We start from the raw sequence: 16,601 nt of genomic DNA, 5'->3' as shown, positions 1-16,601 counted from the left end.
ATTTCTTTGCTAACCAGAAAAATAAAGATAATGTCTCCCTGTGGGGCAAAGATTGGGCAGGCTTGCTAGCGGTCCCCTTATAAGACTAGGGGTTTCCTAAGCTTAGCATTTCTCAGCTGTGAGACAGATCCACTGTGTGCTCAGCATCCACCCAGTCCCACTCAACATTGCTACAGTTCACCAAGTTCCCTTTTGGAACTTTCGGGGAAAGGGGAACTGTTAAGCCCATGCTGCCTGCTGTGTCATGGGTACTCAAGGGCCCACTGTTTCCTGACCGACTGGACTTACGGAGATGTGGCAAGTCGGCCTAGAAGCTTCACTGTGCTTGGGAATTGTTTGACCTCTTGATTAAACAGTAGCGCTCTGTGATTATAGTTTGTGTGTAATTTTTTTCCTAGAACAAATAATTGCCTTTTTTATTATTTGCATTATCCTAGCCACTTGAGGTTCATCGGTAAACAGACCAAGTTTGCAACCCTCATGGAGCTTACATACTAAAGCAGGAGAGAGATAAAGAAGATAAACAAGTGTGAAGCAGAAGAACTGCAGGGTTTCGAGTGAAGGGTTTGGCATGATCTGGCTGAAGTTATAAAAGTAATACTCTGCCTACTATGTAGAGACTAGATTATAGAGGAACAAGGATGGAAACAGGGCCAATGAGGACGCTTCTGCAGGAATCCAGGCAAGAAAAGATGGTGGTTTAGACCAGAGTGGTGGCAATGGAAGCGGTGAAAACAGCCAAATGTTTAATATATTTTGAAGACAAAACCGAAAGGATTTTCTGAAAATTGGTTGTAAGCATTGAGAAAAGGAGTAAGGATAACTGCAAAGTTTTTGTCCAAACTACTGGAAGGATGGAGTTGCCATCCACTGAAATGGGAAGACTTCTTTATCTGTCATTTAAGGATATTTGATAATTTTCTCATGAGAGTCCTGTACCTCCTTTGTTATTTTTATTTCCTAGGTACTTTGTATTTTCTGTTGATATTAGCATACTAAACTATTACTGTATATTTAATAATTATGGTGAAATGGACTTCATTCTATTTTAGCTTCATCTTATATCCAGCAATTTTCTTCAAGTTTCTTATTGTTTATAACTAAATGTCAGCAATTTTCTTCAAGTTTCTTATTGTTTATAACTAAATGTTGTGCCAAAACTGAAGTATAAATCTAACAAAACATATACATAATGTGTATGTTGGAAAGTGTTAAATACTAATGAAAGAAATTTTAAAAGACCTAAAGAAATGGAGACATTATATTCATGGATTTGAAAACTTAACATAATAAAGATCTCATTCTCTTCCATATTGATGTATAGATTTAACACAATTCCAACTGAAATCCCAGCAGAATTCTTTTGGAGGTATAGACAAGCTAATCTCAATTTATATGGAAAGGCAAAGAACCAGAATAGTCAAAACAATGTTGGAAAAGAAGAATAAAGTTGGAGGAATCACATTATCTGATTTCAGGACTTACTATAAAGCTGCAGGAATCAAGACAGTATGATATTCATGAGGGGACAGACACATAGTTCAATATAACAGAATACAGAAATCATAAATAGACCCACAAAAACATACCAACTGATTTTTGAGGAGGGTGCAAAAGCAGCTCAATGGAGAAAGGATAGTCTTTTCTACAAAAGAAGCTGGAACAAAACAACATCTGTATACAAAAATAAACAAACCATAACCTAAACCTTATACTTCATGCAAAATAAAATTCAAAATAGATTATGGATAGAAATGTAAACCACAAAGCTATAAAACTTTTAGAAGAAAATATAGGATAAAATCTTTGTAACCTGGGGTTAGGCAAAGTGTTCTCAGATATGACACCCAAAAGCATGCTGCATTTAAAGAATTGATAAATTGGATCAGCCTGGCCAACATAGTGAAACCCTGTCTCCACTAAAAATACAAAAATTAGCTGGGCATGGTGGAGCGCGCCTGTACTCCCAGCTACTCAGGAGGCTGAGGAAAGAGAATCACTTGAATATGGGAGTTGGAGGTTGCAGTGAGCCGAGATTGTGCCACTGCACTCCAGCTTGGGCAACAGAGCGAGACTTCATCTTAAAGAAAAAAAAAATGGATAAATTGGAATTCAACAAAATTTAAAACCTTCTCAGTGCAAAAGACACTTTAAGACAATGGAAAGACAAGCCACAGGCTGAAATAAAGTATTCGCAATATCCAACAAGGAGTTTTGTACTCAGAATATATAAAGAACTCTCAGCCGGGCGCGGTGGTTCATCCCTGTAATCCTGGCACTTTGGGAGGCCAAAATGGGCGGATCACTTCAGGTCAAGGGTTCGAGACCAGCCTGGCCAGCATGGTGAAACCCCAACTCTACTAAAAATTCAAAAATTAGCTGGGCAAGGTGGCAGGTGCCTGTAATTCCAGCTTCTTGGGGAGCTGAGGCCAGAGAATCACTTGAACCCTGGAGGCAGAGGTTGCAGTGAGCCGAGACCGTGCCATTGCACTCCAGCCTGGGTGACAAGAGCGAAACTCTGTCTCAAGAAAAAAAAAAAAGAACTATCACAACTCAAGTGGAAGAAAACAATCCAATTAAAAATGGACAAAATACTTGAACAGACACTTCACCAAAGATAATATATAGATGGTAAATAAGAACATGTTTATTATCATCAACCATTAGAGAAATGCAAATTAAAATCATAATGAGGACCGCATGGTGGCTCACATCTGTAATCCCAACACTCTAGGAGGCCAAGGCGGGAGGATCACTTGAGCCCAGGAGTTCAAAACCAGCCTGGGCAATAAAGTGAAAGCTCATATCTACAAAAAAAATGATTTAAAAATTAGCCAGGAGTGGTGGCACATGCCTGCGGTCTCAGCTACTCAGGAAGGCTCAGGTAGGAGAATCGCTGGAGCCGGGGAAGTTGAGGCTGCAGCGAGCTGTGATCATACCATTGCACTCCAGCCTCGGTGACAGAGGAGACTCTATCTCAAAAAAGCAAAAAAAGTAAAATCACAATGAGATACCTCTTCATGCCTGTTAGAATGGCCAAAATCAAAAGTGCTGACAATACCAAGTGCTAATGAAAATGCCAGAGCAATTGGAATTCTCATCCGTTGCTAGTGGGAATGCAAAATGGTAAAATCACCTTGGAAAACAGTTTGGCAGCTTTTTATAAAGTTAAATATACACCCTCCATGTGATCCAGAAATCACACTTGTGGATATTTCAGAGAAATCAAAACTAGGTTCACATGGAAATCTGCACAGGAATGTTTAAACCAGTTTCAATCATCCACCAAAAATTGGAAATAACTCAGACACCCTTCAGCTGATGAATGGATAAACAAACTATGATACATCCATACAATGGAATACTACTAGCAATAAAAAGAACGAACCATAAATACGCATGATAACTTGGATGAATCTCAAACTATGCTGAGTGAAAGAAATCCACTCAAAAGCTTACATACTGTATAGACTTCATTTATGTGACATTCATGAAGAGGGAAAAGTGTATTGACAGGGAACACATCAGCGATAACCAGGAGTTAAAGGTAAGGGGAGGATGTGGCCATAAAGGGATAGCATATGGGAGTTTTGCGGGGTGATCAAACTAGTCTATATCCTGATTATAGCGGTGACACAAATCTATATATGTTCTAGAATTCATAGAACTATATGCTCAAGAGTCTATTTTAATGTATGACAATTACAAATTTAAAATGAGACAGCTGGGGCCAGGCGCAGTGACTCACGCCTGTAATTCCAGCACTTTGGGAGGCCAAGGCAGGTGGATCACGAGGTCAGGAGTTCAAGACCAGCCTGGCCAAGATGGTGAAACTAAAAATACAAAAAGTAGCCGGGTGCTGTGGCGGGCGCCATGGCAGGCGCCTATAATCCCAGGTACTCGGGAGGCTGAGGCAGGAGAATTGCTTGAACCTGGGAGGCAGAGCTTGCAGTGAGCTGAGATCATGCCACTGCACTCCAGCCTGTGTGACAGAGTGAGATTCCATCTCAAAAAAAAAGAAAAAAAAGAGACAACTGGAACTTTGAATACTGACTAGCTATCTGATGAAACTAAGTAATTGTTGTTAATTATTTTACATGTGATAATGGCATTATGGTTATTTTTAAGTCCTTATCTTTTAAAGATACACACTAAAATATTTAAGGACAAAGTTATAGAAAGTATGGGATTTGCTTAAAAGTAATACTGGAGGAAGGAACGGACTGGGGAAGAAATGAAAGAAACCTGACCATGATTTAGTAATTGTTGAAGAGGGTAATGGGTACATGGGGCTTTATTATACTGTTCTGTCTACTTTTGTATATGTTTGATAGTTTCCATACTAAAAAGTTCAGCCAGGCATGGTGGCTTACGCCTGTAATCCCAGCACTTTGGGAGGCCGAGGCAGGCGGATCACGAGGTCAGGAGTTTGAGACCAGCCTGGCCAACATGGTGAAACCCCGTCTCTACTAAAAGTACAAAAATTAGCTGGGCATGGTGGCGCGTGCCTATAATCCCAGCTACTCAAGAGGCTGAGGCAGGAGACTCGCTTGAACCTGGGAGGCAGAGGTTGCAGTGACCCGAGATCACGCCACTGCACTCTAGCCTAGGTGACAGAGCGAGACTCTGACTCAAAAAAAAAAAAAAAGTTCAAAAAGCGGTGTGGGGTTGTTAGTTTTCAGCATCAAGCTGCCTGGTATGTAGTCTGAGTTTGCCATTTAGTAGGCGATCTTGGGCAAGTTACTTATTTGTCCTAAACTTCAGTTTCCCCCCACTCCATAAAATGAGACTACTAATGATAATATCTATCTCACAGTTGTTGTCAGGATTAAATGGATGTTGTCAGAATATGTGAAAAGCAAGTTCTTGCTATATTGCGCATGTTCGATAAATGTTAATTTTTTTTGTCATTATTACATCTCCTGGTCTGATTCCTCCATGCCATCTCCTCTGTATGAGCAAGTCTTCTTCCAGGCTTCTTTCTGGACATCTTATCTAAAAAGGGCCACTGTGTTTTACATCCTAATTCAGAATTACAAAACCCAGGTTTGAAATTCTACTTCCCCCTCACACTATAGTATATTATATTCCTTTTTTTTTTTTTTTGGAAACAGGGTCTTGCTCTATTGCCCAGGCTGGAGTGCAGTGGCACAATCATGCCTCGCTGCAGCGTTGATCTCCCAGGCTCAAGTGATCCCCCCACCTCAGCCTCCTTGGTATCTAGGACTACAGGCCAGTGCCATCGCACTCGGCTAATTTTTGTGTTTTTGTAAAGACAGCATTTTGCCATGTTGCCCAGGCTGGTCTCAAACTCCTGGGCTCAAGTGATCCATCTGCCCCAGCCTCCCAAAGTGATAGAATTACAGGTGTGAACCCAGTCTCTTCTATTCTTTATTGTATACCCAGTAGGAAATCCTAAACTTAAAAGACTGGGTTAAATAAAAATTCAGAAATGTCTATCTTTTCCTCCAAACAAGGAGTAATGAAAGATTACTGTGAGTCATGGTGGAGTGGAATTCTCCACAGAATCTGAGACAGGAAGACCTGCAGATCATCTGGTCCCATCTCTATCCTACTCAAGGCAGCAGCCCCTTCCCACCACTCCTGCAGCATTCATTTTCAGGAACAAAGGAGCTTTCCCACAATTACTCAGTCTGACACTTAGTTTCCAGGATAAGCCGGTACCCAACCATTCTGTCCTGTGGTTCCCAGTGATACACTCAAACTTGTTAGAATGTGTCACTTTGGGGTTCAGAAAATGCAATCACTGAGAGAAGCCCGAGTAGTAGTTATGCTCTCCTTTGGTTCCATACCTCCCCCTCTTGCCACATCTATCCACTAGAGGGAGGAAGGCCTAGAACCTCTTTAGCCAGAGCAGGGCAGTAGCAAGGATCAGTAGTGTGGCTTCTTAACCAAGCCAGCAGTGGGGGTGTCAGAAGCACCGAAACATAATCGCTTCATTCTCTCAGAAAAGAGGAAGGGTCTCTTCCTTCCCCTTTTCAACCGTCTCTGCATGGATTGGCACGTCACCATGCGCTGGTGCACTCACTTCCCTCAAGTCAGTGTGCAGGCTGCTTCAAAAATTCAGAGGAACGTGTACTGGGGTCTTAGGAACATTTTCAGCCAGTGCAGAGGAAAAGGAAAACTAAGTATCTCTTGAATCATTCAGAGTTCACCAAATACAACTGAAAACTGGGGGCTCCAATGTCCCTGCTACCCCGATGGTATTAGTTTAAGATGTTGACATTGAGGCCGGGCGCGGTGGCTCAAGCCTGTAATCCCAGCACTTTGGGAGGCCGAGACGGGCGGATCACTAGCTCAGGAGTTCGAGATCATCCTGGCTAACACGGTGAAACCCCGTCTCTACTAAAAAATACAAAAAACTAGCCGGGCGAGGTGGCGGGCGCCTGTAGTCCCGGCTACTCGGGAGGCTGAGGCAGGAGAATGGCGTAAAAACCCGGGAGGCAGAGCTTGCAGTGAGCTGAGATCCGGCCACTGCACTCCAGCCTGGGCGACACAGCGAGACTCCGTCTCAAAAAAAAAAAAAAAAAGATGTTGACATTGACATCTGCAGAGATCTCATCCATCACTGTACATCAAAAAGCAAATATCATTCTAGTTGAGAAACTCATGTGTGAGAAAGAATGGTCATCTTAGGAAATCTGTAGCTCCAGCGGCTCCTGATGTCTTTTCCTGCCGCCTCCTGTCCCATGGTTGTGCCTCAGACAGAGCTCATTCCTAAAACCCTAGCTGACCCTCTGTGCTGTCTTTTTTTTTTTTTTTTTTTTTTTTTTGAGATGGAGTCTGGCTCTGTCGCCCAGGCTGGAGTGCAGTGGCCGGATCTCAGCTCACTGCAAGCTCCGCCTCCCGGGTTTAGGCCATTCTCCTGCCTCAGCCTCCCGAGTAGCTGGGACTACAGGCGCCCGCCACCTCGCCCGGCTAGTTTTTTTTTTGTATTTTTTAGTAGAGACGGGGTTTCCCGTGTTCGCCAGGATGGTCTCGATCTCCTGACCTCGTGATCCGCCCGTCTCGGCCTCCCAAAGTGCTGAGATTACAGGCTTGAGCCACCGCGCCCGGCCTGTCTTTTAAGTTATAATAGTAACTGCCATCTGTTGAATATTTTGCTTTATGACAGGCACTACATTAAGCACGTTAGCATATGTCAATTGAAGCCTCACGCTAAGGCTATGAACTAGATACTATCTGTCTGTAGATAATATATATCCATCTGTAGATGAAGAAACTAAGGTTGAGTAAGCTATCTAAGGTCACAGAGCCAATAAGTGCTAGAGGCAAGATTCTTATTCTGTACACTCTGCCTCAAAAGTCAATTTCTTTGACCCTAAGGGCGCAAGAACCCAAATCAGGATATGAAGCTTGGACTTTGAAGCCAAAGGAAGCTCCTGAATAATCCTGATAGGCTGACAGCTTGGCGCTGTAAACAAAATCAGTCTTTTGTCAAAAGGTACCAGGAAATGAAGTTGCCATGCCACTGTTCACTCCTGTAAGAGACTCCTCCGGGCTGTTCCATTCTCTTGCTGCAATTCAGCCGGTTAAAAAACTAAGGTGGCTACACAGCGATTAACTTCAGGCCCTTCTGCTCTACTTTGAGCCTGTCTCCGGTTCATCGTTAACACTCTCCGCTCAGCACCCCCAGACTCAAGAGATTTCCAATCCCCCAATTTAGCGTGGTTCTACCTTAGGCAGAACTCCCATCCTGTTCGGATATAAGCGGGTCGAAGTGGCAGGGACCACTTCTCTGGGAAGAGAGACTGGAGCTGCGGTCTTAAAAGATCTTGGGCCGAGTGCGATGGCTCACGCCTGTAATCCCAACACGTTGGGAGGCCGAAGCGGGTAGATTATTTGAGGCCTGGAGCTCGAGACCAACCTGACCAACACGGTGAAGCTCGGTTTGTACTAAAAATAAAAAAAATAAAAAAATAAAAAAATTAGCCGGGCGTGGAGGCGCATGCCAGTAGTTCCAGATACTCGGGAGGCTGAGGCAGGAGAAACACTTGAACCTGGGAGGCGGAGGTTGCAGTAACCGAGATCGCGCCACTGCACTCCAGCCTGGGCGACAGAGCGAAAAAAATAAAAAGTTAAAAAATCTTGAATAAGCACCGGAGACCCTGAGCTACCGAGTAGCGGAATTCCCTTTCCGGGTGGGGCACAGAGAGGACCAGCCCCGCCTCTGCCGGGCCCCGCCCCCAACAGGCCCAGCCGCCGGCGCCTCCTGCTAGGCCCCGCCCCGGACAGACACCCCCCGCCAGGCCCCGCCTCCTGCCCCCCCGGCGCCGCGAGGTCCCGCCTCCTGCCCTGCCCAGCCTCAGGCCTGCCCGGCCCTCCGACCCGCCCCGCGGCGCACTGTGGGATCTGTCTGCTTGCCGGGTGGTGGAGGAAAAGGTGCTCCGTCATGGGGATCCAGCCGGTAAGACCCTCGTTCAGTATCCTCCACTGGGGGACCCCTCCCCATCTGGTTCTGGCCACTCAGCTCCGGACCAGGGGCTGTCGCTGTCGACCCCGCCCCGCAGGGCTCTGGGCCCACGGTGGATGCTGGGGTCCCGGTCCCGCACATCCGGGCTCGGGACCCTGTCAGGTTACTCCTCTGCCCTTGGCATGCCTCCGCGCTGGAGCTCGGGATCGCCACCCCTGGGACGGTCAGCACCCAAGCCCCGGGCTCTTTCCCAGCCTGGCGGTTACGCTGCCTCCTCTACCCACAGAGCCCAGTCCTGCTGGCCTCCCTGGGGGTGGGGCTGGTCACTCTGCTCGGCCTGGCTGTGGGCTCCTACTTGGTTCGGAGGTCCCGCCGGCCTCAGGTCACTCTCCTGGACCCCAATGAAAAGTACCTGCTACGACTGCTAGACAAGACGGTAAGTTGGGGAAGAAAGGGGCAGGGTGGAGGAGGGGACCAGAGTGCTTCTGGCATGGAGGGTACAGCACCCACGGTGGTTGGGATGTCCAAGGGACGTGGCAGCGCCAGGCACGCTTGGTGAAACACTTGTGTCCTCCACCCTCCAGACTGTGAGCCACAACACCAAGAGGTTCCGCTTTGCCCTGCCCACCGCCCACCACACTCTGGGGCTGCCTGTGGGTAAGGAAAGTGTGGAATGGGCTCCTTTCCCTGGTATCCTCAGAAGGTGACTCCCCTCCTGGGGTCTCATGAAACAGGCTGCTTCAACCGGTTTACTCCACACACCATTCCCCTTCCCCCACTTGGCTCTGCATCCTCCAAGCTGTGAGGTGCCACTGGGCCCCTCTAGGGTGTGGCTTCCGTGGCCCCCAACCAGCTTTAACACTCAACAGTCTTGCCTCTTCCCTGCAGGATTTGCTAATTACTCCATCTGAGCAAGCACTACTAACTTTTTCCCATTGCCCAGACCCTTTTGACTCATCTGTCAAGGTCCTGGCAGTAACTGGCAGGAAACGCTGGAAATAAGCATTTCCTCAACTGGGGGCTTATGAGAGATCCAACTGAGGGTTCAACGGGGTGAATCTTCCCTGCCTGGTAACTCCTTGGAACCACAGCAGGAAGCAAGACATCTTGTTCTCTCAAATCTCTTTGAGTATTTTGAGGGATGCAGCACATCACAGACAGCCCTTACGTAGTTCTCTGCACGGTCCCCAGGCAAACATATCTACCTCTCCACCCGAATTGATGGCAGCCTGGTCATCAGACCATACACTCCTGTCACCAGTGATGAGGATCAAGGCTACGTGGATCTTGTCATCAAGGTAAGGGGCTAGGAAGGGACCCTGGGGCTGCTTACCCATTCTTTCTGGGATTTGTAGAAATTTCTAAGATGTGCCTGATAGCTGGAAATGGTATATACTTTGTGGATATGAAAAAAGTATGAGCTACTCGGGATACTGAGGCAGGAGACTCGCTTGAACCCAGGAGGCGGTTTCAGCGAGCCGAGATTGCGCCACTGCACTCCAGCCTGGGCAACAAGAGCGAAACTCTGACTCAAAAAAAAAAAGAAAGTATGTAGATGGGGAAAAGATAGCACATATCTGATCCCTGCCCCAGCCTCAGGGAGGTTTAGTCAACATGGGGCTCAGAAACCATTGACATTCCAAATAAGGTATTTTTCTCTCTGTCTTGTAAGGTCTACCTGAAGGGTGTGCACCCCAAATTTCCTGAGGGAGGGAAGATGTCTCAGTACCTAGATAGCCTGAAGATTGGGGATGTGGTGGAGTTTCGGGGGCCAAGCGGGTTGCTCACTTACACTGGAAAAGGTAATGACCTGTTTTCTCCTTGAACCTGTCTCCCACTTTATCAGTTCCCATAGTCCTCTTGGCACAGTATGGCTGTGTGTACACATGTGTGTGCATGTGTGTAAGGGCCGGGGCCGCCCTTCCTTCTAAACATAGCACTGATACGACAGAAAGGCATGTTTCTCAGCCCCATTTGCCACAGGAAGCAGTTCCTCCTCCACTTGAATTCCCTAGCCATGGCAGCTGTGGAGATTACTAAAGCAAACATGTGCCCCTCTTCCCCTCCTTCAAAAATTTGCCCCCCGGGGTGAGCTGTGGAGAGAGCCAGAGATAGCTTTCAGCCCTTCCCATGGGAACAGCTGGGTGCATTAGCAAGTCCCTGGAGCTGCTGTGTGTCACTTCGGAAAATAGATTCACACCTGGCTTCGTGCCTGTCTCCTTCACCAGGGAGTGACACTTTGCCAGAAGCAGTTGATAATGCTGTGTGGCCCTGAACTGACTCACAGATAGCCCTGGCCCCATTGTCCCTCAAGTATATTATTGTCAGGGCTGGCTCAAGTCAAACTTCCACCCAAGCTCCAGGATCAGATGTCATAGCAGCTGCTCAACTGGCCTCGGGCATATTTTCAACTCTGCATTTGTTTTCTAAGTTCGCTGTATTGACTTTATTCTTCCACTGCTCTCTTCACTTGACTTCTCAGGGCATTTTAACATTCAGCCCAACAAGAAATCTCCACCAGAACCCCGAGTGGCGAAGAAACTGGGGATGATTGCCGGCGGGACAGGTGCATTACACTGAGGGCCTTTCTCTCCCACTATTGTTGCCTGTTGCCATGCAAATTCCTAGGTGACTCTCTGAAGACTGGTAATCATAGCCAAGCTGTTCATCAGGGGATTTCCAGCAATGCTTAGAGCTCCCTAGCATATGAAAAACAAAATCATAACCAGGTAGAAACCAAAAAAATTTTAACTGATGGAATTAGAGAAACAAATTAAATGAGTTTTCCTCATATTGAATGGATCTAATAGTTTTTAGGTGAGAGAAGAGAGAAGCAGCTAGGAATGACTAGCTAGGAAGAAAGAAAATTCACATTGGACACTACCATGTATTAGACACTATGTAGTCTAATACACTACTATATATTAGACACATAAATTAGACACATATATATGTATCTATGAAGTAGGTACTAGCCTTTCCCTTTTACAGAGAGACAATGGAGGTCCAGAGAGGCTAAATGATTTCCACAGGGTTATTTCACTTGTAATGGCCTAGAGCAAAATTAGTATCTGGCTCTACCTAATGCCTAAGTACATGCACTTAACCTCTGCAAATACAGTGTTCTAGAACCCTCATCTTTGAATCTGGAGGTACTTGTAGTCATCCGTGACATTGAAGTCCTAGCCTCCAAAGGACTTTCATTAAGAGTCTTAGATTGGTTCCTAAGAAAGATTTCTACAATATGAACTCATATGAATTTGAAGGGTGCCTGGAAATGCAGATGTTGGAGAATATGCAGGAGGAGTTTAGAGGATGAGAATGCTAAAGGAAAATGGAGCGCAGTGGTGAATGAGCAGAATGAAGATGAAAGGGCTGGTCAGCTAAGGACCCAGGACAGGGCAGAGTGTGGCCAGTACGTTTCATTGTGGGGTATCTTCATGCAGGAATCACCCCAATGCTACAGCTGATCCGGGCCATCCTCAAAGTCCCTGAAGATCCAACCCAGTGCTTTCTGCTTTTTGCCAACCAGGTTGGTTTGCTTTCCTCCACCCTAAGACTTCAAAGTTGCTGTGTGGGTAGGGCTAAGAGACACGGTATGGATGGGCAGAACTGGCCCAGTGCCCTGTTTTAGCTTCTGCCCAAGGTCCCTCTGTAAGGTACAGGGTCCTCTTTCAATAAGGAGGAGAAAGGACAGAGCACTGAATCACATTCCTTCGCTGGCCCCCAAGGAAAAAAGAAAACTTTTAAGGCATCTAGTCTGGAGCACAGTAACTTAGATCTTCTTGATTAAATATTCATCTTTATTCCTTCATAATATGTAGATAAAGGCTGTTCCCCTCTTCTCCTTATCCTAACTCCCTAAAAGCACTGCAAGTCTTGCTTATTTCCTAGAACTTCTGCATTCCCTTAACATTCTTTTTCTTAGTTGAAAAGTTGTTATAGCAGAAAACTTTTTATGTGGGCCTGAGAAGACTCCTAAAGACTTTCCTTCCCCTTTGCATTTCAGACAGAAAAGGATATCATCTTGCGAGAGGACTTGGAGGAACTGCAGGCCCGCTATCCCAATCGCTTTAAGCTCTGGTTCACTCTGGATCATCCCCCAAAAGGTATCCTTCCCATTTCTGGACATCCCACTAACCCCTCATCATCACAATCAAAGCCTTGCCCCTTTGTGAGTTCTGGCTTTGGTCAAATCAACCTTGCCCCACACTGCCAACTCGGAAGTCTGAGTGCACAGACACAGGGATCTCCTGGTCCCTTGTCTCTGGGTTCCTGTTTACCAGGTGGGTGACAGGGATGGCTGTGCTGCTAAGGCTTAGCCTGAGGCAGGCTTAGTATACCCATTCCCAGCTGCTACTACTACTTGACACTTTCTCCATAGCTTTTCAGGGCCCTCGCCAGTTTCATGGCACCACACCCGCTTGCCAGCATGTATCTGGAGTATTAAGTACTTTCTTCTCCCCAAACTTCAGATTGGGCCTACAGCAAGGGCTTTGTGACTGCCGACATGATCCGGGAACACCTGCCTGCTCCAGGGGATGATGTGCTGGTGCTGCTTTGTGGGCCACCCCCAATGGTGCAGCTGGCCTGCCATCCCAACTTGGACAAACTGGGCTACTCGCAAAAGATGCGATTCACCTACTGAGCATCCTCCAGCTTCCCTGGTGCTGTTTGCTGCCATTGTTCCCCATCAGTACTCAAGCACTATAAGCCCTAGATTCCTTTCCTGAGAGTTTCAGCTATTTTCGTTCCATCTAGAGCTGAAATCTGGATAGTACCTGCAGGAACAATATTCCTGTAGCCATGGAAGAGGGCCAAGGCTGAGTCATTCCTTGGAAGGCCTCCTAAATCTCCCCGTGGCAACAGGTCCAGGAGAGGCCCATGGAGCAGTCTCTTCCATGGAGTAAGAAAAAAGGGAGCATGTATGCTTGGTCCAAGATTGGCTAGTTCCTTGATAGCATCTTAGTCTCACCTTCTTTGTGTCTGTGATGAAAGGAACAGTCTGTGCAATGGGTTTTACTTAACCTTCACTATTTAACCTATGGGCAAATCTGTACATGTGAGTATAAGTTGAGCATACTTCCAGAGGTATCTTATGGAGATGGCAAGAAAGGAGGAAATGGTTTCTTCAGATCTCAAAGGAGTCTGAAATATCACATTTCTGTGTGTGTCTCTCTCAGCCCCTGCCCAGGCTAGAGGGAAACAGCTACTGATAATCGAAAACTGCTGTTTGTGGCAGGAACCCCTGGCTGTGCAAATAAATGGGGCTGAGGCCCCTGTGTGATATGGAAAGGGTTGTTGTGTCTGGGGTCCTTGTTTCCAAATCCCCGAGGACCTAGGGAGGAAGGGTTTGCCAGCATGGAACTCTCCCAGGTGTTCCAAAGAACCTTTGAGAAGTTGTACCATGTGCTGAAATATTAGCTGCCAGCAGACTCAGTGATCATCTCAGCAGCTGTCTCAGCAGAGGCAGAGCTCTGCTTCTCCCTGGAGGCTCTCAAGGTGGGGGAAGGAGAACACACATTAGAGGGGACATTTTTGAGCCTACTTGCTCCTCACAGTGTTCCCTTGATATGCTACTCTTCCCCTTCCTCCTTCTCTTGGCCCATCCTTCACCATATTTATCCTTCAGGGAACCTGGCACACAAATCAAAGTGTTGCCTTTCTGTTTGGAAGAGGAGCCTTCTTTAAAAAGTAACCTGACATCACCAGCCCTGGCCAGACTTGTTGATGCCCGGATAGAGTTGGCCTCCCCCGGGCCCATCTGTCCTGAGCGCCCTTCTCCTCTGCTATGAGAGCATGACCCAATCTACTCCCTTTCCCAGGGTAGGACTAGGGCAGCCTCTCTAGATTCTTCTTTGTTACTTTCATTGCAACAAAACAATGTGGTGGGCTCAGAATGAAGGTCAACATTGCTTTTCTGCTTTTCAGCAACTGTTTATTGCTGTTTCTGGGGCTTCTGAGAGAAAGGTTTGTAGGACCCTCAGAATTCACCCCTCCCTAGGGCAGAGCCTTCACTAAATTCTGTTGATGGTGTGCCATCCAACATTTCTTGATCAGCTAATATGTGTATGCACTGTGCTCTGTAACACAGTCTCAGCCACCTCACCTCCAGGAAGGAAAATCTTGCTTAGGAATGTTGGGCTCAGACAGTGAAGCAGGCTGGTAAAGAGAATTTCCTACATGGAAGATCACCATTCCTTGTCTTGCATGGGTTTTTGCCTCATCCACTCAACATACAAACGTTTATTAAGGATCTGTCATGTGCTAGGCCCTGAGGATACAAGTGTGACCAAGACTGGTCTTAGACTCCCAAAAAACTCACAGTCTAAGATAGACAAGTGACAAATAATTATAATACAGTGTGACTAATACCATAGCAGAGGTACGCACAAAGCGGGAAGAGGTTGAGAAAGATTCAGAAAGGGAGGAAGAGGGGAAAGAGAGTTAACATTTTTGACAGCCTGGGCAACATAGTGAGACCCTATCTCTACAAAAATAAAAAATTAACTGGGCATGGTGGCACGAATCTGTAGCCCAGCTACTTGGGAGGCTGAGGTGAGAGGATCCCATGAAGCCCAGGAGTTCAAGGCTGCAGTGAGCTATGATCTCATGATCGCACCACTGTACTCCAGCCTAGGTGACAGAGTGAGAGCCTGTCCCTAAAAATACAAAAATATTTTGAGCCATGTACCAGGTACTGTGCTAAGTACTCGATCTACATCACATAATTTAATCCTTATGATAATCATGTGACTTGAAGATTAATACTTTGCCAAATGTCATACAGCTGGTAAGTGGCTGGCAGAGCCTAAATGTAAATTTAGGATTATCTGAGGCCAAACTCAAACCTAGAAGTGGGCATTGTAATCTGCTGGCATCTTGCAGCAGACAATGAGAAGGGCAGTCCAACAGAAGGATCAGCATGTGCAACAGCCTGGAGGAATGAAAGAGAAGTTCACTTTAAAGAACTAGTTCACCAAGGTCCAACATGCCAGAGGGAAAATGGAGGATGAGGCCTTAGAGGTTACAGCCAGCTCACAAAGGGCCTTGAAACACTATGCTGAAGAAACCTGGACTCAATCCTTTGGACAGTAGGAAGTTTCTGAGGGTTTTATACAATGGGCAACACGGTAATAGCTAACATTTAGAAAGCACTTACCATTGACCAGGCCTCATCATAAGAACCTGCATGAATTATCTCACTCAATCCTGACAAAGACCCAATGAAATAGTATTATTTTATTCCCATTTTTCAGGTGAGGTAATTATCATTTGGAGGGATTCAGTAATGTGCTCAAGATCATACACTGGCCTGGGACAGAAGCATGGCTCTGTGTGACTCCAGAGCCCATGTTTTTAACCAGGACGAAGAGAATTAACGCCACGTCCCTGAGGCACCTATATCAGATTACAATGAGTCACTTTCTCTGCCTCTAGAATGGCACTAGTTGCACAGTGAGCTATGATCTGATGATTGCACCGCTGCACTCCAGCCTAGGTGACAGTAAGAACGTGTCTCTAAAAAAAAAAATTAAAACTTTTTTTGAGTTAACAGCCATATCGAGGTACTGTGCCAAGTACTCTATCTATATCACATAATTTAATCCTTATAATAATCCTGTGAGTTGAAGGTTCGCTCACAAGAGGAAGATCGACATTGCTTTTCTGCTTTTCAGCAACTGTGTATTGCTGTGTCTGGGGCTCCAGAGCGTGGGCTCTAGAGTCACATAGAGCCAAGCTTCTGTCCCTGGCCAGTCTGTGACCTTGAGCACATTACTGAACCCCTCCAAATGATAGTTACGTCATCTGAAAAGTGGGAATAAAATAATACTATTTCATTCTTGGGAGAAATGAGAAAATGGCAGACCCTGAAATCCCCTTCTGTGTTGTGTGGTTCAGACAGGGTCTGTACTATACCCTATGTCGTCTCCCCGATCTGCACTCTGGGTGCCTGTAGGAGCAGGAGCGGGGGCACGAGTTCACCAGCAAGAGTGGTTAGAAACAATTCCGCTCTCTGACAAGAAAATAACAGGAGGCAGACTGAGGTCTAGCCCAGGGCCTGGCAGATGGTAGGCGCTCAGTAGTTTGTGGGAGGGAGGGACTGTGCGGTTGAAGAAGGGATTAAGAAGTGTTTCAGAGATGAAACGACTAGCCTTGGGGACAG

General features: G+C 46.3%; 1 protein-coding gene across 2 annotated transcripts; it reads left to right on the top strand.

The window, feature by feature from the left end:
• The first annotated feature begins 8,292 nt into the window (after positions 1-8,292).
• On the top strand, positions 8,293-13,729 carry LOC105484753 (cytochrome b5 reductase 1). 2 transcript variants are annotated; one of them, XM_011746679.2, is made up of 9 exons: positions 8,293-8,428; positions 8,721-8,870; positions 9,019-9,091; positions 9,626-9,732; positions 10,107-10,236; positions 10,917-11,000; positions 11,881-11,966; positions 12,444-12,543; positions 12,910-13,729. In XM_011746679.2, exons 1-9 carry the CDS (start codon positions 8,414-8,416, stop codon positions 13,080-13,082), a joined length of 918 nt encoding a protein of 305 aa, XP_011744981.1. In that variant the 5' UTR covers positions 8,293-8,413; the 3' UTR covers positions 13,083-13,729. The 2 variants fall into 2 exon arrangements, with proteins under 2 accessions (XP_011744981.1, XP_070934356.1); XM_071078255.1 differs by lacking the exon at positions 8,721-8,870 and having other exon boundaries at positions 8,363-8,428.
• The last annotated feature ends 2,872 nt before the right edge of the window (positions 13,730-16,601 follow it).

Source organism: Macaca nemestrina, chromosome 1, assembly GCF_043159975.1.
Source record: "Macaca nemestrina isolate mMacNem1 chromosome 1, mMacNem.hap1, whole genome shotgun sequence".
NCBI lineage: Eukaryota > Metazoa > Chordata > Mammalia > Primates > Cercopithecidae > Macaca > Macaca nemestrina.
This window is presented reverse-complemented; position numbering and strand designations above follow the sequence as displayed.

Excerpts from the sequence above, each read along its gene's own strand:
- LOC105484753 (XM_011746679.2), top strand. Across the intron at positions 10,237-10,916 it reads GCTCACTTACACTGGAAAAG|GGCATTTTAACATTCAGCCC; the intron begins GTAATGACCTGT and ends TTGACTTCTCAG. Across the intron at positions 11,001-11,880 it reads GATGATTGCCGGCGGGACAG|GAATCACCCCAATGCTACAG; the intron begins GTGCATTACACT and ends ATCTTCATGCAG.